Source organism: Musa acuminata, chromosome BXJ2-6 (assembly GCF_036884655.1).
Source record: "Musa acuminata AAA Group cultivar baxijiao chromosome BXJ2-6, Cavendish_Baxijiao_AAA, whole genome shotgun sequence".
In the NCBI taxonomy this organism is placed as follows: domain Eukaryota; kingdom Viridiplantae; phylum Streptophyta; class Magnoliopsida; order Zingiberales; family Musaceae; genus Musa; species Musa acuminata.
This window is the reverse complement of record NC_088343.1, coordinates 43,873,692-43,896,530: the sequence shown is the minus strand read 5'-3', so window position 1 is coordinate 43,896,530 and position 22,839 is coordinate 43,873,692. Positions and strand designations below refer to the sequence as shown.

General features: G+C 42.3%; 4 protein-coding genes across 9 annotated transcripts; 3 read left to right on the top strand and 1 right to left on the bottom strand.

Annotated features, from left to right (window-relative positions):
• The first annotated feature begins 10 nt into the window (after positions 1-10).
• LOC135615857 (small RNA-binding protein 11, chloroplastic-like) lies at positions 11-5,620 on the top strand. Of its 6 annotated transcripts, none has more exons than XM_065114895.1 (7): positions 11-173; positions 449-517; positions 716-822; positions 1,148-1,333; positions 2,905-3,027; positions 3,355-3,646; positions 3,742-5,620. In XM_065114895.1, exons 1-4 carry the CDS (start codon positions 83-85, stop codon positions 1,196-1,198), a joined length of 318 nt encoding a protein of 105 aa, XP_064970967.1. In that variant the 5' UTR covers positions 11-82; the 3' UTR covers positions 1,199-1,333; positions 2,905-3,027; positions 3,355-3,646; positions 3,742-5,620. The 6 variants fall into 6 exon arrangements, with proteins under 6 accessions (XP_064970967.1, XP_064970966.1, XP_064970968.1 ...); XM_065114896.1 differs by having other exon boundaries at positions 12-173; positions 1,157-1,333; XM_065114894.1 differs by lacking the exon at positions 1,148-1,333.
• A 3,308-nt stretch (positions 5,621-8,928) lies between these two features.
• Positions 8,929-14,317, bottom strand: LOC135615855 (ubiquitin-conjugating enzyme E2 7). The gene is made up of 6 exons (XM_065114891.1): positions 14,114-14,317; positions 13,913-14,015; positions 12,514-12,611; positions 12,319-12,419; positions 10,719-10,796; positions 8,929-9,336 (listed from the first exon to the last, which is right to left on the bottom strand). Exons 1-6 carry the CDS (start codon positions 14,160-14,162, stop codon positions 9,259-9,261), a joined length of 507 nt encoding a protein of 168 aa, XP_064970963.1. The 5' UTR covers positions 14,163-14,317; the 3' UTR covers positions 8,929-9,258.
• A 1,230-nt stretch (positions 14,318-15,547) lies between these two features.
• Positions 15,548-18,264, top strand: LOC135615852 (heat shock 70 kDa protein 4-like). Its single transcript, XM_065114889.1, has 2 exons — positions 15,548-15,867; positions 16,426-18,264. Exons 1-2 carry the CDS (start codon positions 15,651-15,653, stop codon positions 18,156-18,158), a joined length of 1,950 nt encoding a protein of 649 aa, XP_064970961.1. The 5' UTR covers positions 15,548-15,650; the 3' UTR covers positions 18,159-18,264.
• A 154-nt stretch (positions 18,265-18,418) lies between these two features.
• LOC135615853 (uncharacterized) lies at positions 18,419-20,702 on the top strand. The gene is made up of 2 exons (XM_065114890.1): positions 18,419-18,612; positions 18,786-20,702. The coding sequence occupies exon 2, from the start codon at positions 18,849-18,851 to the stop codon at positions 20,172-20,174; it is 1,326 nt and encodes a 441-aa protein (XP_064970962.1). The 5' UTR covers positions 18,419-18,612; positions 18,786-18,848; the 3' UTR covers positions 20,175-20,702.
• The last annotated feature ends 2,137 nt before the right edge of the window (positions 20,703-22,839 follow it).

Below are 22,839 nucleotides of genomic sequence, written 5' to 3'. Positions count from 1 at the left end.
CCGGGCGTAAAAAGGTCTGTTAGGGTTCGCTTTGTCAGACGGAATAGACGATAGAGAATATGAAGTAGCAGGCAGCGAAGTCATGTGGAGTACCGCAATCTGGAGGAGATTCATCCTTCCCGAGAGAGGGTTGTGCTTTCGTCGGGATTTCAGCTCCACGGTATACGTCAGCAGTATGTCTTCGTTTCTTGCGTTACTCTTGCAACCCAGGCACTTGCTAATGCTAATAGCTTCGTTGGTCTTGGGACAAAAATCTTCTTTGGTTTTGTCTTTTCGTTTTCGAAGTGGTTCTTTTCTTCGATTATTTGCAGTTTTGGTCATGATATTGTGATCCGTGTCCAGTGAATTGATTTATCTGTTGTTCTAATAACATCATTGGTATGGTCGCTGGTCCCCAATCCAGCAATCACGCTACTAATGCTTGGGCGCTTTATATTTGTATTATCAGGACTATCATATTACACAAGCGATGAGGATTTCGAAAACATGTTCTCGCGGTTTGGCCGTGTGGAGGAAGGTATTTTTGTCGGTGACTGTAATCTTTCTTGTACTGTATTGAAAATTTTGATTCTAATTTGATTAGTACTCGCCAAATTAATTGCTATCTGGATCATCTTGTCTCAAATCAGTTATTGCAGTGCTTTGATTGTGTTTGATGTCGAATTCTGTCGTTGTTTTTGGTGCTTTCTTTTTTTTTCTTTTTGGCATGGGGCAGCTAGGCTTATCAGGGACGCAAGAACTAATAGGCCTAAAGGCTTTGGCTTTGTGACTTATGCATCTGATGCTGAAGCAGAGAAGGCAATAAAATCTATGGATGGAAGGGTACGTGTCTCAATTACTTTTTCGATTAGAAAATCAGTGATGTGAAGAATAACAGACAAACTATTTATAAACTCAACTAGAGCTTTTATGCTTTTTGAAATTTGCATTGATCATGTTGTCTTGCAATGTTTTGCAGTTAGTTTTCCTTTTTTTTTTTTTTTCAACTGTCACCTTTTACACATTCAAGTATTTTGTTTTGCAAGTTCCGGTCTAGTTTTGAACTTGTTGCCTTCCTCCTAGATGCTAAAATGGAGTATGCCTGAGTCATCTTTAAAACCGATGCTTTATCTTTTGTCTGCGGAGGCTGAGCTGAATATTGCTTTAGCAACTGCAGGATGAGGAACTTTTGAGGTCAAGCATATGCCTCTACCATTAAGATGCAATTGAGGTTGACTACTACTTTGTCCTCCTAGAACTGTGAGACCCTGGATATCAGGTTGCTTTTCTTCTCAAATCTGCAGATGGTACATCCTTTATGTTGGAAGAAGACACAGAATTTGGCAGGAACTAGGTAATTCCCAACTGAATTGAGATTCTCAGCTTGGGTTGTCAATGCCCACAAACCTCGTTACAAGTGCACACTAATACGTGAGTTTATGGAGTCAAGCAGACAAGCAGTTGCTGCTTGAAATTATGGCAACTTTGTTCCTAGCATTAAATTCTTCCAATCATAACAATTGATGATAAAATTTTGAACCAATGATTGAACATTCAGACAGTCCCTAATGTCTATCTTCTAACTCATATTATTATCATAATTAAGCAGATTTGCCCTCAAGTTCAACCATGGTTTTAGTCCATTGGAAAGTCTGCAAGCAAGCATAAATCACTTGTTGAACTTCGGTGAAGCTATGCTTATGTCCTTTCCATGTCACGAAATTAGTTGGAAAACACATCAATTACTTGCCTAATCAGATGGTGACTCAAACTTGGACTCGGCATGACAAGTAAATGGATCATATTTGTATGCAAAACCTTATCTGGAAGTTGTTTTGCTTGTAACAGAACATGAAGTTGGCTTCACCATAGAACAGGGCTGACATATTCTGAATAGTTATCACAAGTGTATCAAGTAAATTGATCAATATCATCTCTGCTGAAAATTATGATTATTTATCACATCTGATGTGATCACATTGAAGGAGTATAAATTTTCATAGTGTTCCCAAAGGAAGTTACAAACAGTGTCCAAATGACAACTATAGATATGCTTCAACATGGTGGTTAACATTTTTTCTAGACAGAGAATTCTTTATCTTATGGATGAGATAACCATCATTGGAACTGTTCATAGTCTTAAAAATACCCAATGTAATTATTCATTGAATATTTCTAGGATCTTCTGGCTAGAGATAGATTGATTGATAATTGCGCAATCAGTGACAACTTGTCTTTGATAGCTAAGGGAATTTAGTTTGTGACTGTATCCTGTATCGCATGTGAGTTCATGAAGTAACTGAGTTCCCAAATCCAATCCATGAGTTTTGTAAAGTTAGATTTGGATCTATGATCTTACTGATTGTGATTATTAAGTTGCTTAACATGCTTATTCTTGTGTTTAATCTAGTTATACGTGAGATGATTGGATTCGTTGAAGGGCTATGGATGGAGAGCCACCATACCCAGATGTAACTATATATTGCTTTGACCTTGGTCCTGGCTAACTTGACCCATCTGCATTCGGGTTAAGTAAAATTGGTTTGAAACACTCTGCCATCTAACTAATGCCAGAACTTGAGGTGACATAGGCTTCCCAATTTGAAGAATGGACGTGGGACTTTAAGTAGAATCAAGAAGAGTTCATTCCAAACATTGAATAGGAGTTTTCCCTCTGCATCCAGTACTTATTCAGTACAAATTATTAATTGCTGTAATGTTGTAGAGGAAAACTGTGTTGTTTGTTTTTACATCAGTCCCCCATTGTTAAAAGTAATTTCATGTAGAGCCCAGAAAGAAAAACGATGATCACATATTGCTTAGTGAACAGATAAGCAGGAACTTTAAAGGTGATTCGATATAGTAAGCATCAAATTTAGCAAAATTACTTGTTTTTCACATTGTCTCATCTGCCTATGCTGTTAGGCAGGTAAGAGGCAAAGAGTGAGCCGTGTTGCCATGGTAGAGGGCGAGCTTTGACACTATGGCGAGGTTGCTCTATTGTACTTTGGTTTTAAGGGTTTGAACCGTGAAATCATCTACTCACTTGTAAGTGTAAGACTAGATTTTTTATCCTTCTAGGTCTCATTTTGGCATGAGCCTTGCACATTGGGCTGCCACTCTTTATATGAGTAATTTTTTGTTTATATTATTTATGTTTTTCTTTGTTAAAATCATAATTGAGGTGCTTTGAGTTGGCAAATTTGTTATATTTCTTAAAAAATTGAAGGTTTAATGAAGTACTGTTCTAGATTAGATAGTGGTATCTTGATTCTGCAACTATATAGAAATGGCATGCACATTAACTGACAGAAAGACAATGTATTTTTAAGTGTTCCAATGTATTTCTAACACATATACATATGATTTTGACAGATATATGGTGGGAGGCTGATATTTGTGGAATATGCCAAGTCTGGGTCACAGGAGGACAAAACATAATTTTCTCCAGTGGTTTTCAGTTGCTTACAGAGTAACTCCTTTTTAGGATTTTTCCTTTAATCAGTAAAATGGTTCTGCTGAATGGTGGCTTATAAAAATTATCTAAGTATAATCTCTTCCTCTTGTTTTTATGCCTCTCGTGGTACCTTCTTCCTGCAGCATTTGCTGTTCCATTTTATGTTAAGGCCCTGCAAGGAACTGCCAAATATTTGAGATTCATTCTATGGTAGTACTTCTGCAAAAAAATTGTCTTGGCATTAAGAATGAGGGTGTCTTGTGAAGCAGACATCTAAAGCTTATTTAAATTTGACCTCTAATCAGGTATTTTTCTGGTGATTATGAATTTGCAACTGGGACTTGAGCAAAGCTTTCGTTCATGAGGGTCACCACCAAGCTGCCATATAAGAATCTTTCCATGCTGTCTCTAGATAAGATTTTCTAGAAGCCCTATACTCAAGAAGTTGTTTGATTTCTGATTGATGAATCAACTAGATATTGCACAAATCTTACACAGATTTTATTATTATACTGAAGCATAAACATATGAAAATTTATTAACTCTTTTTTATCCATGTACCTGAAGGCGAAAGCTACTTAGATCAAGTCTTGGGTTTAACTCCTATTTCGGAAAGGTCCCATGAATGTTTTCACTGCATATGTTCTTCCTAGCACCAAACATGTAGCTCTTCCTTGATGATAGTATGAAGTTCTTTAAGTTATATGGTTCTCTTTTCTTATTATTTAATGAAGTTCTAGATCTGGTCATGTTTGATTCAAGACTTAAAGTTACTTGTAGATGGTAGTTGATTTATTGGTTTTAATGAACATGCTTGCTATTAGAATATCGTTGAGTTGACAAGATGTACTGTTCTTTTCTTGAAAGCCTTAGTTCCATGCTAAAACATAAACAAATTTGATTGCCAGGGATGTTCATACAAAGATGGAGATCAGATCCCATCAATGGTAAGTTCATTCCAGTTAGTAGTCACAAACATGAGAACTGTATGGTTCCATTTAAAGGTGTAATTGAATAGGTACTGCATATAAATAAATAACTTGTTAATCTGAGCATAGCCTTTGGAAAAATTCTGTTGATGTCCATCCTTGGAGTCTTTGTTTTCGAGTTTTGTGGCAAATATCTACTCCACAGTGCTTTAGAAATGCAAGGACCATTTAAACCTCAAGGCATATGTACAAAGTCTCTTCTATGCCACAGGTCCCTTGGACCTGACATCAAAAGGATAAGGCTGTCTCTCTTTTCTTACCATTTTCTAGTTGTACTTTCTCCAGTGAGGTTGAGTTCAATAAATCATTCCCTTGGGATACAGACATCACCCTGCCACTTATCCATATTGCCTAAATTAATTTTTAGTTCATCTGCAATCTCCATCTTAAACTTTGGATCTACAGTCTCAGAGTAGATGGCTAGATTTGACTTTATATTAGCATTAGCCCAGCTTTCAAATGTGGTTCAACCATGTTCAGTCTTGTTTTGGATTGGACCAAGTACATAACCCATGGATATCTCCTTTCATGTTCAGGGCATTCAGGTAATTTCAGACCACATTAGATCCCATATTCTCTCATAAATTATTTCCATTCATGTGCAGGGCATTCTTGTAAATTCAGAACATGTCAGATCCCCATGTTCTTCTATATGTTCGAGCCCCTCTGGCCTCTCCCTGTTGCATCATTACCACAATAAAGCCGCTTTGATTTCTCTGCTCCCCTGTTCCCTTCCCTTCTCTTCTTCTCCTCTGCCTCATCGATCCACTCTCCCTGCGCTCATCTGTGTCCGGAGAGGATGGCTTGTAGGCCTAGTCGTCACCAGAGGAGGGCGTCACAGAGTGTCTTTGTTCTGCCAGAGAGCTTCTCCATCTCTGAAGCTCCTCCAATGGAGGTTGGCGAGAAGAAGACTGCGGTGGAGTCGTCTCAGCCATCGTCTGAACCTGCAGCCCCTTCGCCTCCCCCACCAGCGTTGCCTGGCCAGGAGTTCAAGGAAGCTGTTGCCGAGAAGTATCAAGACTAAATCATGCTCTGCAAGCTCTCCTTGCAACCTTAGAAATTTCCATCGAAGTCGGTCAATTTAATTTCATCAGCACTAGTTTCAGTGTTCTTATGGAACCTCTCATCCTACTGGTTGATGGGATGCAGAATAAATGAACCATTTATTACTTTGATGTATCAAAGTTTCGTAGAATTCCCTCTGGATCTGGCAACTTTTATACATACATGACGAATGCCTGCTATCCAACCAATATGATTTTTCCTTGTTCCTCTCTTGTAGGATATATATATATATATATATATATATATATATATATATATATATATTGTTTCATGATCTGGATTTAGGGTAACAATGCGCTGTGCCACTTGAACTTGGATTAAGCATGAAGGCTAACACATGAGAATAAGGACATATATATGCATATATAATGTTCTTATAACATGTGTGGTTTGTGAGGAATCCTAGTCGCAACTACCGTATCAAGCCAGATCTTTTGCGGAAGAGTTCACCCAACAGCATTATTGAGCCATATATCGTTGACATACACGTGGAATCGAGGCTTGGCACGACCCAAAAGTCATGGGGCCACGATCAATGTGGTTTGGTTCCACGTTGGACATTGGTTCGGGTTTGGTCGAATCATTATTTGGCGAGATCGACGATTTTGGTCTTTGGGTTTTGCGACGGCAAGATGCGAAGGCGGTTCCATTTTATTTGCAACATTAATTATCTAGCTGCTCATCCTCGAGCGCGGAAAGCCAAAGGAAAAAAGAAGAGCAACCAAGTCGGTACGTCTTCTCCATCGCCCCCTCTCCTCTTCTTCCTCTCGTTCTTGGTTGTGGTGGCCATCGAGGTTGGATCTTCCCGGTCCTTCTCCTCTCCGATCCTGTCCTTTCGCTCGATCTTTTTGGTGTAACCCATGGATGCTGCTAAGGTGCTAAGGTTTTGTCTTGTTCTTGATTCGTTTGTGGTCGGTGGGTTTGTTTCGATCCCAAGTCTTCGGTGTTGGTCGATCACGCTCATTTTTTTCTGATTTCTTGCGTGCGATCTTCGTTTTCAAATCGGATGTGCTTTAATTCGTCTGATTCGGGTTCTTGTCCAGGATTCGAGATCCAAGATTCAATCGAACAGTTTGATTTGTTTGTACTCGTTCTCTCGTGTTGAATGTGTTGATCGGCCCTCTTTTTTGCATCACAACCAGACTATTATCATGAATCATAAACTTCATTCCTCTGTTGCTTTCTATGTCGCAGGGATTTGACAATCTCTTCGAGAGTAAGGAACATTTCATGAACAACTCTTTCGGAGGAAAGAGAAGAAGATAAAGAATAGTTTGGGATCAACGAAATAATTCCTCGGTGTTGATTTCAAGGTTGTGATCTGATTACATCAAACATCTGCAGCATCAAGACCATTTCGTGATTGCTGGAGTACCTTGTGGTTCAAGAAATCGATTCAAGAAGTTGCCCGAGGTGCGATAACTTGATGGTTGAAGTTGGCAGCCAGAAAACGGGACGATCCATCCCAGCGGAACTAGGTCGATGAATCAAGTATCAAGAAACCGAACGATCGGTCTCAAGAATGAAATCTCGGCTCCAACCCATCAAAGAAAATTCGGGTATGGATCTTTATCTTGGATTTGCTAATATTTATGAGCTTGAGAACTGATCATATTTCTATCTATTTTGTTTCTGTTCTGTTTAGTCGATGCGATCGCGTCATTAACCCAGTTTTGTCAACGAGGAGAACAACATTGAGCGGAGAACGGGCGTCTCTTTTGGTTAATGCGTGTCGCGCGCCTGTCTTGTAAGTGTCCCGCATGACTGGCATTTTACTTGCCCTTCGTCAAAACTCATGCTCCAATCGCTGATACACTGACAAATTTACTATTTCGTATGAAGTTTTTACTTCATGTACACTGACATATAGGGAATATTTGCTCTCATCCGCGACAAAAAACCGTTATGGTAGCCACATCAGGTTAATATCTCCTTAACCAGATTGATTTTTTTTTCTCTCTCCATTCCTCATGATCTACTTTGGAGTTATTGACTCAACACCGTTGTGCAGTTGGGAGGCTTTCTTCATCATCACATTGCAAGTTGTCGTTATCAAGGACAACATTGGTTCGCACAGTTTGGGCATGGATCAGCTTGCGCTGATCATCCATCTCAAAGGTGATCATGGATATATATATATATATATATATATATATATATATATATATATAATGACATATGCTGACGAAGATAGCAATCAGCGTTCGTGGGATCCGAAAGTGAGAGCCAACAAATAGATCGTTCGTTCGTGGCTCGGCAGAGGCACAGATCGAGATAATTAAATTATATATATATATATATATATATATATATATATATATATATATATATATATATATATTCTGACGAAAATAGCAATCAGCGTTCGTGGGATCCGAAAGTGAGAACCAATAAATAATTTTACATTCGTGGCTCGGCAGAGGCACAGATCGAGATAATTAAAAGGAAAGTTGGGAACGAGCAAGAACTGCAACGATCAGAGGCATTCGTACACGGTGTCGGCCACCATGGATTCCAAGCCACCCATCTCACTAGGAAAAGCCTGTCCTCCCGACCCACCTGTTAACGGGACGGATCTGTAGGCTGCGGCACGACACCAGCGACGGGGAAGTGCTACATAACCCCTACGTTTCACGCGTGCAAGCCCGCAAAGTCCCAATTTCGCATCACATTGGCTTTTTACACGCGCACGGATGCGGGGCTAAGAGGTGGGCGGATGAAGCAAGTCCGGCCCGTTTTCGATAGAGAGGGAAGCGGGAGAGGCTGAGGACGTACGAGGCGACGCGGAAACTGGAAACGGCGGCCAGAAGGCGAGAAATGCGATGCCGGCGTAGCCTAGGGCGATGGATGTGTGTGGCTCCACCCAGATGGACATGGCCGGCTTGGCCGCGACGCACTCGCTCAGCCCCCGCCACGCTACCCCAGAGCGCCAGGTAGGCGTACAGCTGCGCGTGTTCTGACGTCCGTTATCGAGAGAGAGACGCGTATCGGAAGATGGATTAGTTGTCGGGAGAGAAGAGTCGTGGGTGAAGTCGAACCAGAGGTGCATGGGCTACGGCAGGAGGGTGGCACCGTGGAGGATCGGCGGGATCCACCTACATCTCGGGGAGGGGGGACAGACAGCAACGATGGCATTCACAGTGAACAGAACCGGCGCTAAGATCACCGAAAGAGAAAATGGGATCGATAAAAAGAATCAGCGCGGAAATCCAAGGCTTCATCTCTCCTCTTCCATTATCGTAGCGTGAGGAGGATGATATCACATAACATAATCGTCATCTTTGATCACATCGATAGTCAAACGTCAAATCTCTCAAGACATTCCAACAACAAACAAATTCACAAAGTCAGTGCTTTGTTAGTCATCCACTACACTGTTACAGAAACGATGCAGTGCTTATTGCTAAACAATGTGGCCAATCTAATTCAGTATGAAACTTCAGAAAACTAAACTCAATTCAGAGAAAAATCTGGAAGCAATAACACCTAAATCGTTTTAGAAAGTAAAGATGCTTATAACAGTTACGAGTGTCGTCGAACATTAGGAAAACATTGGAATGCATGACAAACTGACACAACCACCTCAAGAACATTACCAGATCTTTTCTAGGATCAAAGGAGACCATCATACCACCGAAAATCAACACCAGTTGTGAAGGATATGCCAGATAGATCCCCTCGCCACACACCATAAATACTTTCTCGAAAACGTGTTGCTGACATGCAACCGATCTCCTTTGTGGTTTCAATCGATCACTGGCTGATCTCTCACAGCATTTCTTGAGATCGTCTGACAATGCGGCTGACCTTCTTCTTGAATTCATCCCTACTGTCTCTCCATTCCTTCTGCAATTTGATTAGTGCATTTTAAATCAGATCAAGTTCCAATGCCTTCAAGTTCAGACAGCCCTTTAAATACTACTTTGTTTTTTGCAAATTTATAAAAATGAGAAATAACAGATAAGTACATTATTAAAAGTGTTTGAATTCCGCAATTTGAACTGAAATAAGCTGACGAAGCTACACTTCACTCCACATGAAAGAATGTGTCAGAAAAATCATCAGAAATTCCTCTATAACCTAGCCTTTTCTTTCTTACACAAAGGTTGTATGTCGTATGTGATCAACCAATTTTTAATAGCTAAAATATTCTCTCATGGAATCAAATAATACATTTAGGATTAGATGGGTGAAATCCTCAGTCTTCTTTCCCTCGATTATTTTCTCTGCCCACTATAATTTGCATTTCAATTAATGATACCAATACATAACAAATTAACCTCATGAAATTAATTGAACAAACAAAAAGATGCATCTTTTGTGAAGTTGCAATCCACCTCTTATAACAAAGAAGCAAACGTTTATCAAAGCAGACATTACAAGGTAAATAGTCTAGGTTTAAAAATTAAATTAACATGAAACACAGATGCATACTGGATGAAGTCAGTGACTTTTCTTTTTCTGTTTGAAGCATGCATATAGACAATATTTTATTTTGATCATGACCACCTTAAGCTGATTAGAAATGTATGGACCAATGAAGTAAGATTCAACTAAAACCTACGTAAATTGATTTCACCAATTTCATCAACAGCACAGAGGATGATGCCATGGTTGATTTTCACATAACAAACATGTGGAAGCAAATTTGAGTACATCCAAACAAACTAATCACAATGATGCTTGGATTGACTTATTCTCTATTAGGAATAATTTTTAGTAGCCCTACAGAAAGGCATAGGTAAGGAAGTAAAGGAAACAGGCATACGGAGTGGACATCCAACATTGGTAAAATTCAGTAGCTCTAATATGCAAACATAGATATGGTTCATGTACTAGTTATACAATGTTTGAAACTGTCCAATGTAAGCCTAACTCCAAAACATGCAAAAGAGCATAAGCGTTCCAAATTCACAATTCTAAGTACTAAAAGACCTGTCTCTCATGAAGAGCTCTCTCTCATGAGACTTCACCTTCAACCATAGGCTTAGATATAATGTATATAAAAAAAATGACCGTGACAAAATGCAAACCCCTAATTGTGTAAAATATTTTCCTCAAGTGAGAAGGCAAGTTAAATTCATAATGCTAACTAAATAGTTAAATTGCCATATTTCTTTTCTTTTCAAACTGATCATCTTCTTAAAGTAATTCTAAATTATCTAAAGAGCGTTGAGTACAAAAACAAAATAGTGGTAAAAAAAAAAAGTTTCATGTTTTTTACTTACAGCAGCTTCAACATTTGCAGGAGATTCATCGTTAGGACTTGAAAGCATGGAAATAATACTAAGAACGATGCTCTCGACCTGCACATATGAAGGCACTGTTTCAGTTTGAAATGATTTAATATTCTAGTTGGAAAAGATGTCGGATGCAGATTGCCTGTGGATCAATGATATCACAAGCAGAAAGTTGGATGGCTAAAAATTCACAAGAGAAGTAGCCTACAATATCTTTTTTTCAGTATAAAAATCAGAGCTGCACCATTAGTGTAAATTCTAAACTTGTAACCCAAGGATACTCGATGAATTTCATGATCAAGTTATTTGCAAAATAGGAAGACATACAGTTTCTATCCTCAAAAAGCATTTGATTTGCCTCACCTTACCATGTAAAAGACAAACAAAAAAGAAAGTGACTCCACAAGCAAATAGAAACTCTGGCAGTAAGGGCAATACACTATTAAACATTAATCATCACACTTAAAAGTATCTGTAACTTTTAGTGTGACCCATTGGTTACTCTACACGTAAGTGATGGTTGTAAGGGATCCAATTCTCTGCTCCATTGAAACTATTGGGTACAGATGGCAGCCTAGAGTTTCAGATATCAATTTCGATATGACAACCAGTAAAAAGAAAACCCTGAATTTTGCCACCATATGTCAAGAAGATGTTGATTTTACTAATATTTAGTCTATATTGCAAAAAAAGAAAAGAAAAAGATTTTGGTGCAGATGGAAACAGAAGTTTACTGTCCACATTTTAGTGGACAAGGAATTTTAGAAGTTAAGCTTCGCATTTATATTTAATAAAACTATCATTATATTTTAAGTATCTCAGGTCCCTAACTACGTCCACAGGCACTATGACACCCCAATGAAGAGTTGGAAGGCATTGTCCATAAAGAATCATAAAGAAGCCCCCAAGAACAAGTGACATTTTACATAATCAAGGGCGAAAAAGGTTTTCCATGGTAGATATTTTGTTTAGGTTTAACACATGAAACCTTACCCAGTGAGTAGGTTGTTTGTATTATAAACCTTGGTCTAAAGCGGAAGCCTTGCAATGACACTAAGGCTCACCCTCCTACAACCATAACACACTGGCTAGCTGTGAAAATGGCAGGGTATTGACCAAGGAGAACATCAATAAAGCTTAGCAGTTTAAATTAGTAGCTAAAAGACAAGATATTTCACAAGTTTATCAAAAATTTAAAGGTTTCTAGGAAGTCAACAACCCCTTTTCTTTTCCTACTGTCCGTCGAAAAAAACCAAATCCTAACACCCCCCCAGGACTCACACCCTTCGTTTTATTTTGTTTTATTTTCCTTTCTTTTAAGACGGCACAAAATATTTACCAGTGAAGGAAAAATCAGAAGCATTGACATTCATATTATCAGTAAAGTCAGGATTACTAGCACCGATGCCATGCTTTGTTAAGCACAAATTTTCAAGTGATAATAAATGACAACCAATCAACAAAATTTTGAAGGCAATCCACCAATTAAAAATGGCAACAAGAAGCACAAACAGTGACACATCATAGGCCTCAAAAGGTAAACCACAGTCGACCCCATTTTCCCCAAAAAAAAAGGGAGAGAACATACCGTGTGTACCGGCATCCAGCGCTCACTTGCTAGTTCATAACCATTTGGATCATCACCAGGTGGATGGAGTATTGATATGCAAACACGTCCATCCGGGTAAACTGTGGTTCAATGAGAAAAATACATTGTGTATTAATTGCATATAGCGGGAAGGCAAGGCACAGATCCAATAAACAAGAATTAGCTACCACTAACCATTTGGGTGCCACATTTCTGATGTAAATCGAACAGTTGGAGGGCTGTTGGGATAGTTGGAAGGAAAGCTCATTATTGCATTGAAGTAACCACCATCGCTGCAACATGATTGACACCATTCAAAATTACCAAAACGAATATTGTCGGAGCCATAGCTCTACCCCCAAGAAAAGTTTGCTTGTAACTTTGCAGTGTGAAGCTTTTTTTTTTTTTAGAAAAAAGGAGTCCAAATATGTTTTCATCAGCGACACTACAGAAAAGGCAACTGAATAAGTTCGACAGATTAACTACAGAATCCAGTGGAGAAGTTGCTTGAAGCAAATCCCAACAAATTCATTTACAATCAAATTATTTTCTTCTCATCAGTTTTTTGCTTCAACTAAGTTATATACCACAACACATTTGAGCTTTTTTAACAAACATCACAGACCAACAATGTCGTGTATTAAAAGAAGAAAAACTAACAAGTGCATATAATCTAGCATAGCATTAAAATAAAGTATAAGCTCTCGTGATGGCTTTCTGGATTTCACAAGGCTAGTAGTTACGCTCATCCAAGGCTATCCTCCATATCTCTCGAGCTTTGGTGGTTCTCTGTTGTTATGCTGCATTTAAGAGGATGTTCCTGTTTTCTTCGCAACTTCATTAGATATTAAGGCCATAACAACTTTCTCAACATCTCTAACCGATCGCTAATGACAGTTGTTTTCACTCCACTGGTGTGTATGTAGATTTCCTGTTTAGAATTTGGAGCCGTCCTTTCTACTAGTCTTAGCAACAAGTGCAACTAATTTGTGTTTGAAGGAGCACTACTTTCGTTTTCTACCAATGACTGACATAATGAATTTTAGCAATGCCCTTATTGTGTCTGTCCAGACAGAAACACGATCCATCAAATTATCCTGCACAACGTGGTAAAACAGAAATCATTGTCAATCAATTTGGGAGCTACACATTCCGATTCTCCGAGATTCCCGATCCCAAATCAAGTCTGAGAAATGAAAACCTAACCTTAATTTCCAAATTACACCAAGCCCATAGCCCGAAGGATTTCATAGGACCACTCCTGTGCGCAAGAATCGCATGGAACCCTACCCGTAGATAACCACGACCGCAGTAAACTCATCCGATCGCAAACACAATTCTCCAAGAAAAACCTATCGTACCAAGAAAGTCTAAACAAGGAGAACGAACCACAATTATTCGACGCAGGAAGGAATCACTCACTAAGACCACTCCCGTGCGCAAGAATCGCAAGGAACCCTACCCGTCGATAACCACGGAGGCAGTAAACTCATCCGATCGCAAACAAAATTGTCCAAGAAAAACCCATCGTATCAAGAAAATGAAAAAGGCGAGAAAGATCCACAATTATTCGACGCAGGGAGGAATCACTCACTACAGAGTATCGGGCGGCCCGATGATGGTCACGCTCCACTCGAAGACGTTGCTATCGTCCACCAACCCGGCAGAGAAGCCATCCACCGGATTCTTCATAAGATCTGATCCAAGAAACACCAAGATCAAACCAATCGCGTAAGAAAGCTCTCGATCAAAACCCTAGACGACGAATCTATCCGGGAAGCGTCCCGATCCATACCTCTGAGCTGCTTTTGGAGTAGAAGGCTCGCTTGGCTCGCTGCCGCCATCGACAAGGAGCGTCGTAGAGACTCCCCCACCTTCCGATCCCGCGATTGCGTGGGAGAGACGCGAAGGCGAGACGGGAGAGGGCTCAGAAACGACAAGCCCGGTTATTTATACGGCGTCGGCGGAGGCGAGCGAGGCGACAGCGAGAGGGCGAGAGAGGGGAATTTGGGTGAAATAAGAGGAATTTTTAATGCAACTTTACTTTCCCTATAAATATTATATTATATATATATATATATATATACGTATATTGGTGCGCAGATCGAGATTACTGTCCTGGCCGAATCGCCAAACTGCAAACTTGGGCTTCCGGTTGGCCTTTCTACGGGCCCCACTCGCTCGATTGGTTTAGCTCTCGCGATCCGTCATATTTCTTCTCTAATCTTCGCACACAATCCGGGCAGTGATAACAGATGCAACGACGCTCGCTCAGATGCTTTCTTTATACTTGTCATGAGTGATGGAAAAATAGCAAATAATATATATTGAATACTAAGCCAAAAATGAGTAATTCTGATCTGGCTTCACGCTGGCTGCAGTTAATTACAAGAACAAACCATCTTAATTAGGATTTGAATCCCATTAGCGTCATCAATTCTTGATAACCCAAGCAATCATCGTAAATCTTGAAGACTCGGATAAGTCTCCCGAGAACCGCAGCAGCTGAACCCAGTAACGGCCACAGCCGTCCTTTTTCTAGAATTTTCTCGAGCCTTCCGCTGCGGCCTCTGCCGCCCCGGCAACGGTTCCCGTCCCTTTCCCATTCCCAGCTTTTGTTGGAGTCGCATTTGAATGGGATCGGACCGGCCGGATGTGGGGGCATGGCAGCGTGCAGGAGGCCACCACCGACGACTGCAAGGTGGGCAACTACTATGAGTTACCCAATGATATTGTTATACGATCGACATTATGTTCCTCTTTATCATCAACAACAACAACAACATGTTCCTCCTTATTAATATAATTATATATATATATATATATAATTAATATATTTTATTAATATATGTTCTAGATCGAAAATGTTGGGTCTTGCGTGAAGGGTTATTGGAGTGAATTGGGTTGGGCTAAGGCCGACTTGTTAATAGGCCCAAAGCTGCATCCAATGGGGAACGTGGCTTACCCATTACATTGGATTTAATGGGATTGGTTGGCGCACACACAGCCGACCAATTACCGACCCAATGACAATTGAAGGAAAGATAAAGAAAAGAGTAGAAAGAGCAGGAGGATTCTGGAACAAACCAGAGGGGCCCGATCGACTCATCCATCACCGTTCAATTCCCACAGCGTTTCGTGTCGATTCAATCCAACGGCCACTGATTACCACGGGAACATTCCAGAACCCGCCTGGCCAAAACCATATAACCCCGACGACCCCATCCCCCTCCTGCCTCGTCGTAGCATTTGCCTTCTTTTAGCTCGAGCGAAAGGAACGCTCTCTCTCTCTTTCTGTCTCGAAAAGCTCTCGACTTTTGGTTTGAGCAGTGATGGCCGGCGGCAAGGGCGAGGGTCCGGCGATCGGGATCGATCTGGGGACAACTTACTCGTGCGTGGGGGTGTGGCAACACGATCGGGTGGAGATCATCGCCAACGACCAGGGCAACCGCACCACCCCCTCCTATGTCGCCTTCACTGACACCGAGCGGCTCATCGGCGACGCTGCCAAGAATCAGGTCGCCATGAACCCCATCAACACCGTCTTCGGTAAGCCCAAGTCGTCCAATCTAACATTCCTTCTCTTTCTCGCCCTTATTTTGGTTGGTTCGTTGTATCGTCTTTTGGTCGTCGTAGGATGTGGGCAGCTGACACATGCTTTAAGGAATAATTATTGTCTTATTTCGAATTTCTCCTTGTCAATTGGTTGGAATTAATGATCGATCGGATTTTGGAATTACTTTCTTTTAGTTCGAGCTGTGATTTGTGCTGACATGATAAATTTGCGATAGGCATCTTCTTGCGAGAACCCCCTTTTTATTTGAAGGTAATGTTTCAGGGAAAAAAATTTACTTGTTCCGCTTGTAGTGTGTTCATCAAGATTAAATTTTTATCCTCGGTAGGGCGTTCAGGACGATACTCTTTGATTATTGTTGAAGTTCACGCCTTTATAATATAATTTGGTCACCGTCTGCTGAAGAACATCTTTCAATATATTTTGCGTCAGATTAAATACATGGGATTGCCAAAATTGCAATCGCATACAACCGTTCGGTTTGCTGATGTTATAACGAGGATTTGGTTTTGCCGTTTGATATGTTTCGACAGATGCCAAGCGATTGATTGGGAGGCGTTACAGTGACCCCTCCGTCCAGAGCGACATCAAGCTGTGGCCTTTCAAGGTGATCGCCGGTCCCGGAGACAAGCCCATGATCGTCGTCCAGTACAAGGGCGAGGAGAAGCAGTTCTCAGCGGAGGAGATCTCCTCCATGGTCCTCATCAAGATGAAGGAGATTGCAGAAGCCTATCTCGGGACTACGGTGAAGAATGCCGTGGTCACCGTCCCTGCCTACTTCAACGACTCGCAGAGGCAGGCCACCAAGGATGCTGGAGTCATCTCCGGCCTCAACGTCATGCGAATCATCAACGAGCCCACTGCCGCTGCCATTGCCTACGGTCTTGACAAGAAGGCCAGCAGCTCTGGCGAGAAGAACGTGCTTATCTTCGATCTCGGTGGGGGTACTTTCGATGTCTCTCTCCTCACCATCGAAGAGGGTATATTCGAGGTGAAGGCAACCGCCGGTGACACGCACCTCGGCGGAGAAGATTTTGACAATAGGATGGTGAACCACTTCGTCCAGGAGTTCAAGAGGAAGCATAAGAAGGACATCAGTGGTAATCCGAGGGCTCTTAGGAGGCTTAGAACCGCCTGCGAGAGGGCCAAGAGAACCCTCTCCTCCACCGCCCAGACCACCATCGAGATCGATTCGCTGTTCGAGGGTATTGATTTCTATTCCACCATCACGCGCGCCCGATTTGAGGAGCTCAACATGGACCTCTTCAGAAAGTGCATGGAGCCGGTGGAGAAGTGTTTGAGGGATGCGAAGATGGACAAGAGCAGCGTCCATGATGTCGTCCTCGTCGGTGGGTCGACGAGGATTCCCAGAGTTCAGCAGCTTCTGCAGGATTTCTTCAACGGCAAGGAACTCTGCAAGAGCATCAACCCAGATGAGGCTGTCGCCTACGGTGCTGCAGTTCAAGCTGCTATCTTGAGCGGCGAGGGCAACGAGAAAGTCCAAGACTTGCTTCTGCTTGATGTCACGCCTCTGTCTCTTGGCTTGGAGACTGCCGGTGGAGTTATGACCGTCCTGATTCCGAGGAACACCACCATCCCGACCAAGAAGGAGCAAGTCTTCTCTACGTACTCCGACAACCAGCCTGGTGTCTTGATTCAGGTCTACGAGGGTGAGAGGGCCCGGACGAAGGACAACAACCTCCTCGGTAAATTCGAGCTCTCCGGCATCCCTCCTGCCCCCCGAGGTGTACCACAGATCACCGTTTGCTTCGACATCGATGCCAATGGCATCCTAAACGTCTCGGCCGAGGACAAGACTACCGGGCAGAAGAACAAGATCACAATCACGAACGACAAGGGCAGGCTGAGCAAGGAAGAGATCGAGAAGATGGTGCAGGAGGCTGAGAAGTACAAGGCCGAGGATGAGGATCACAAGAAGAAGGTTGAGGCGAAAAATGCGCTGGAGAACTACGCGTACAACATGAGGAACACTATAAAGGACGAGAAGATCGCCGCCAAGCTCCCTGCCGCAGACAAGAAGAAGATCGAGGATGCCATCGAGAAGGCCATCAGCTGGTTGGACGGGAACCAGCTGGCGGAGGCTGATGAGTTCGAAGACAAGATGAAGGAGCTTGAGGGCATCTGCAACCCCATCATTGCTAAGATGTATCAGGGTGCTGGTGCCGACATGGCTGGTGGCATGGATGAAGACGGTCCAACTACTGGTCGAAGCAGCGCGGGGCCAAAGATTGAGGAGGTCGATTAATTCGTTCTTGTTTTAAAGTAATTGGCGTCTTGGTTACTGTCCTTGGTTATTTTGCTATCACTTTTCTTCTGCCCTGATTAAATGCAAGTCTCTCTCTCTCTCTCTCTCTCTCTCTCTCTCTCTCTGCTCGGCTCCTATGAGAAGCTACTTTTGTTGACAGAAGATGGAACACGACACTGATTGTTGTTGCTTGTTATCACACGATGTGTGCAATCTGTGCTACTATGTATGTCTCCTGCAAGCATGTGACCTCTGTGTCAACAAGTGCTCGACCTTTTGCGATGGATTGCTTGTTGGATGCGTTGGTTTCTAGTGATCGAGGAGGCTATCGCTTGGATCTTTGCGATTCGATTGTTGCAGATGCAAGCTTTATCATTGATCGTGTCCGGTTGGCCTCGCATTGTGGTTTCGATGGCAGAGGTGTCGTCTTCTTGCCAGATTTAATGTTCCTCAGGTGATCAATCAGTTCCTTTCTCCCCTATAAATTGTCCCTTTGGTTTTTGCTTTGCATTGGTTTCAAGAATGGGTAGCTTCTGTAAGTTTGCACTCGTATCTTGCTGTTCTTTCTTCATAATACACTCGCCTTTCCTTCTGGTTTCTTAGATTCTTGGTACTGTTTGGCTTCAGGTTTCGTAGAAGGTCAACTCTTCAATCGATATTTGACCCTGGGCATGTCGTTCTGACTAAAAAATGCGATCTTTGACCGGTCTGGGCATTGCTTTGAGCCTAATCTCAGGTTGCTTGTTCTTGGCTCTCGTTGCAGAGCTGTCCTATTTATTTTGGTGGAAGACGAGAACTAACAGGGCCAGAGAGCTGCTTCATCTTTTCTGCTGGAGGAAGCCATCTTTTCCCGGTTCCACAGAAGTCAACCCCCAAGAGATCTCCGCCACAGTGGATGTAGCTGCTTGCTCCGAGGAGGGACAACTGCAGTTGCAGCTCCACTCGAGCTCTAGCAGGGCCAGAGAGCTGCTTCATCTCTTCTGCTGGAGGAAGCCATCTTTTCCCGGTTCCACAGAAGTCAACCCCCAAGAGATCTCCGCCACAGTGGATGTAGCTGCTTGCTCCGAGGAGGGACAACTGCAGTTGCAGCTCCACTCGAGCTCTAGCAGGGCCAGAGAGCCGCTTCATCTCTTCTGCTGGAGGAAGCCATATTTTCCCGGTTCCACAGAAGTCAACCCCCAAGAGATCTCCGCCACAGTGGATGTAGCTGCTTGCTCCGAGGAGGGACAACTGCAGTTGCAGCTCCACTCGAGCTCTAGCAGGGCCAGAGAGCTGCTTCATCTCTTCTGCTGGAGGAAGCCATCTTTTCCAAGTTCCACAGAAGTCAACCCCCAAGAGATCTCCGCCACAGTGGATGTAGCTGCTTGCTCCGAGGAGGGGCAACTGCAGCTGCAGCTCCACTCGAGCTCTAGCAGGGCCAGAGAGCTGCTTCATCTCTTCTGCTGGAGGAAGCCATCTGTTCCAAGTTCCACAGAAGTCAACCCCCAAGAGATCTCCGCCACAGTGGATGTAGCTGCTTGCTCCGAGGAGGGACAACTGCAGCTGCAGCTCCACTCGAGCTCTAGCAGGGCCAGAGAGCTGCTTCATCTCTTCTGCTGGAGGAAGCCATCTGTTCCAAGTTCCACAGAAGTCAACCCCCAAGAGATCTCCGCCACAGTGGACGTAGCTGCTTGCTCCGAGGAGGGACAACTGCGGGTCCAGTCGAGCTCTAGCAATGGAGATGATGACACTGTGGAGGCTGAGCTCATGAGGCTCCATAGCCTTGCAGGCCCTCCGAGGTTTCTCTTCACCATTAACGAGGAGAGCAAGGAGGATTTGGAGTCAGAGGATGTAAGGTCCGGAGGCAAAAAGAGCTGGAGTGATTCGTTCGATCGTTCAGACACCCCCCCATACTTGACCCCTCCCTCTTCCCCTCCTTTCTTGACTCCACCTCTCACTCCTTTAGCTCGCTTCAAACACAGTGCTTTCAACCCCCTCTTTGAATCCTCAAAAGAAGAAGACTTCTTCAGGATCTGATCCTGGTGCTGCAGGCAACAACAACACTGGAGCAAGTTCCAAGATTTATGAGTTTGCTCGAGGATCTGCTGCTTCACTCTGAGCAAGAACTTTCTCTGCCCGGTTTTTGTTCTCAGTCTGGACAACAAGGAAATTCTCGGAACAGCTTTTCTGATCATGTCTCAACAGGCATAACTCTTACATTTGAGCCATGAACGCACCACAAAAATGCAAAGCTCGTCTTAGAACATCCCCAAAGCTATGATGCTTCTACTCCCAGTCAAACAGCAAGAACAGGCTCTCTGGGCCATTCTGGTTTCCCTAAAGCAGAGAAGTCACATCAGAGACAAAATCCAATGGAATCCCATGCCAACTTTAATCCTCTACCTTTTGCTTTAACCAAAACACTTGTGGTTGGTCCAGAAAAAGAAGACTTGGATTAGCCTTCTATTATATATATATATATATATATAGTAGATACTAAAGGACCTCTTAATTTGATGAGTCTGAACTATCAATTCAAAATGGTGAGGTCCAAGTTAATGTTTACTACTGAAGGCCTTGATGTTCATATTGTATATATCTAATTTGAACTGGTAAAAGATAGAAGATATGGAACTCATCATCCCAAATGGAATAAAGTTTGACCTAATCATGCAACAACATGTAATGGAGGATGGCATGGTCTCTACCTTTGACTAGTTAAGCCAAGTTTTATACTTGATGCCCACTTGTTTAGCTTTTGGGTGAGGCAAATGGCGTGAGGAATGTGAGCTTCTTTTCATGTGTATCCATCAACCTAAGAAATCATTCATCTCTTCTTTTCTTCTAATTAAAAATTTATATCTCAATTTCCACTGTTTAATTTGACTGAAAATATGACACCAATTTCAAAAGTTGCTACATCTTAATTATATTATAAATACTATATCATGATACAAAATTGCTACATCTTAATTATATTATAAATAAATCATTTCTCTCGATACTATAACATATCATACATCTACATGTATTAATGTAATCACTCTTCTCTTATACTTCTTTGATTAAAAGTTTTTGTATGTTTTCATATAAAAGAGAGATATATCAAGTATACACCATTCGTCCATATCACTTTTCTCTTGTACTTCTTTGATTAAAAGTTATTGTATATTTTCATATAAAAGAGAGTTATATCAAATATACATCATTCGTCCATACGATGATCTAGTTATAATATACGTTATCTCATTTATGTGTTTCGACCCATGATAGATAGTTAGGATTAAGGTTTGACTGATAATCTTCTTCGATGTTTAAGTCAAAATATATTATATTACGATATATCAATCAACCTAAAATTAAATAAAAAAATAACAAAAATTGCACTAAAGTGGAGGCAAAAGTTCTTCCTATCAGCTCCATATTCAAAGTCCTTCTTCTTCGTAGGAAGAGGATGCAAATGAGGTCCTCTGGTGGTCTTCATGGAGGAAGGAGAAAGAGGAGGTCGATTTCCCTTGTTCCCATAGTGGAGAAAAGAGAGGAGAGTCCCCCTTTTCGGAGGTGGAGGTGATCTTTTTATACAGCATACCAAAATATTCATGATACGATGAAAAGCCTTGATACATCATACATACGACGGCAGGGGATGTCTCCTCAGGGCATGTATTGTTTGTTGCCTCGATGACAGAGCCACGAAGATAGATGTATACACCCCAACCTGCTCGGAGGAGCTGTGGTGTGGTGCCATGATAGTGGTGCTACTGTGAGGAGGTGGAGGTGGAGGTGGAGGTGGACACATACATGTTGGCTTATAATTGATGTTACATGTTCTTCCCTGTCAGATCACAACACGTTAAACTTCGGTGGGAATGTCCAAAGACGCTTCTTTCTTTGAACAATCGAAGTCTGGATCATTAATTCGTCCATTCTTTCGATCGTTAAGTGTGGATTCAAGCTCTTAAAGCAGTCTAATCAGGAATTAGGGTGAAGACCACTTGGGAGATAAAGGAGGACGTGATCTCGACATGCAAAGCTGCCATTGGTGGTGAGAAACGACAACGCGAGCAAGTAGCAATGTTGCCCATCCTTTTCTCGAGACAATGGTGTCCTACCACTGCAACTGCCCTTACGTAACTCCATCGCTCATTCATGGGTGATGCTACTCGCTCGTGTGTCACGCTGGTCTGCATCGATCTTGCTTCGACTCGTGTGTTCCTGAAGCTTTCCGTTGGTGGATCGCAGGGATGGTGCGGTGGAGCCATGGAAGACTGGAACTGCGAGGGGAAGAAGATGAGGTCTGGATGGAGTTCTCATGCATGCATGAATGCATGCATGCGAAGCTACGATAGCGGAGTATACTGCTAATGTGACTCTGTAGTGACATGTCCAGAACCTTGTTTTGCCTCTAACCTATCTATATCTTTGCAGATTCTACTTAGCCATGATGCCTGTGAAGTTGTCATCCTCGTCACCGGATGTTCCCTCTCCTCTTCTTTCTCTGCTTCCATGAGAAGATAGATGACCGAGATCACTATCACAAGAATTGCAGGTTCCATGAACAAGATTATTCAGAATCCATCACCAACTTTTGGCCATTCAATCTGCGAGTCCATTCAGAATCACACACAATGACTTTTTGATTTCTTTTTGTTTCCTTTTCCACCGGTTTCTAACTCTAAAGATTAAGAGGTTAAGAGTAAAA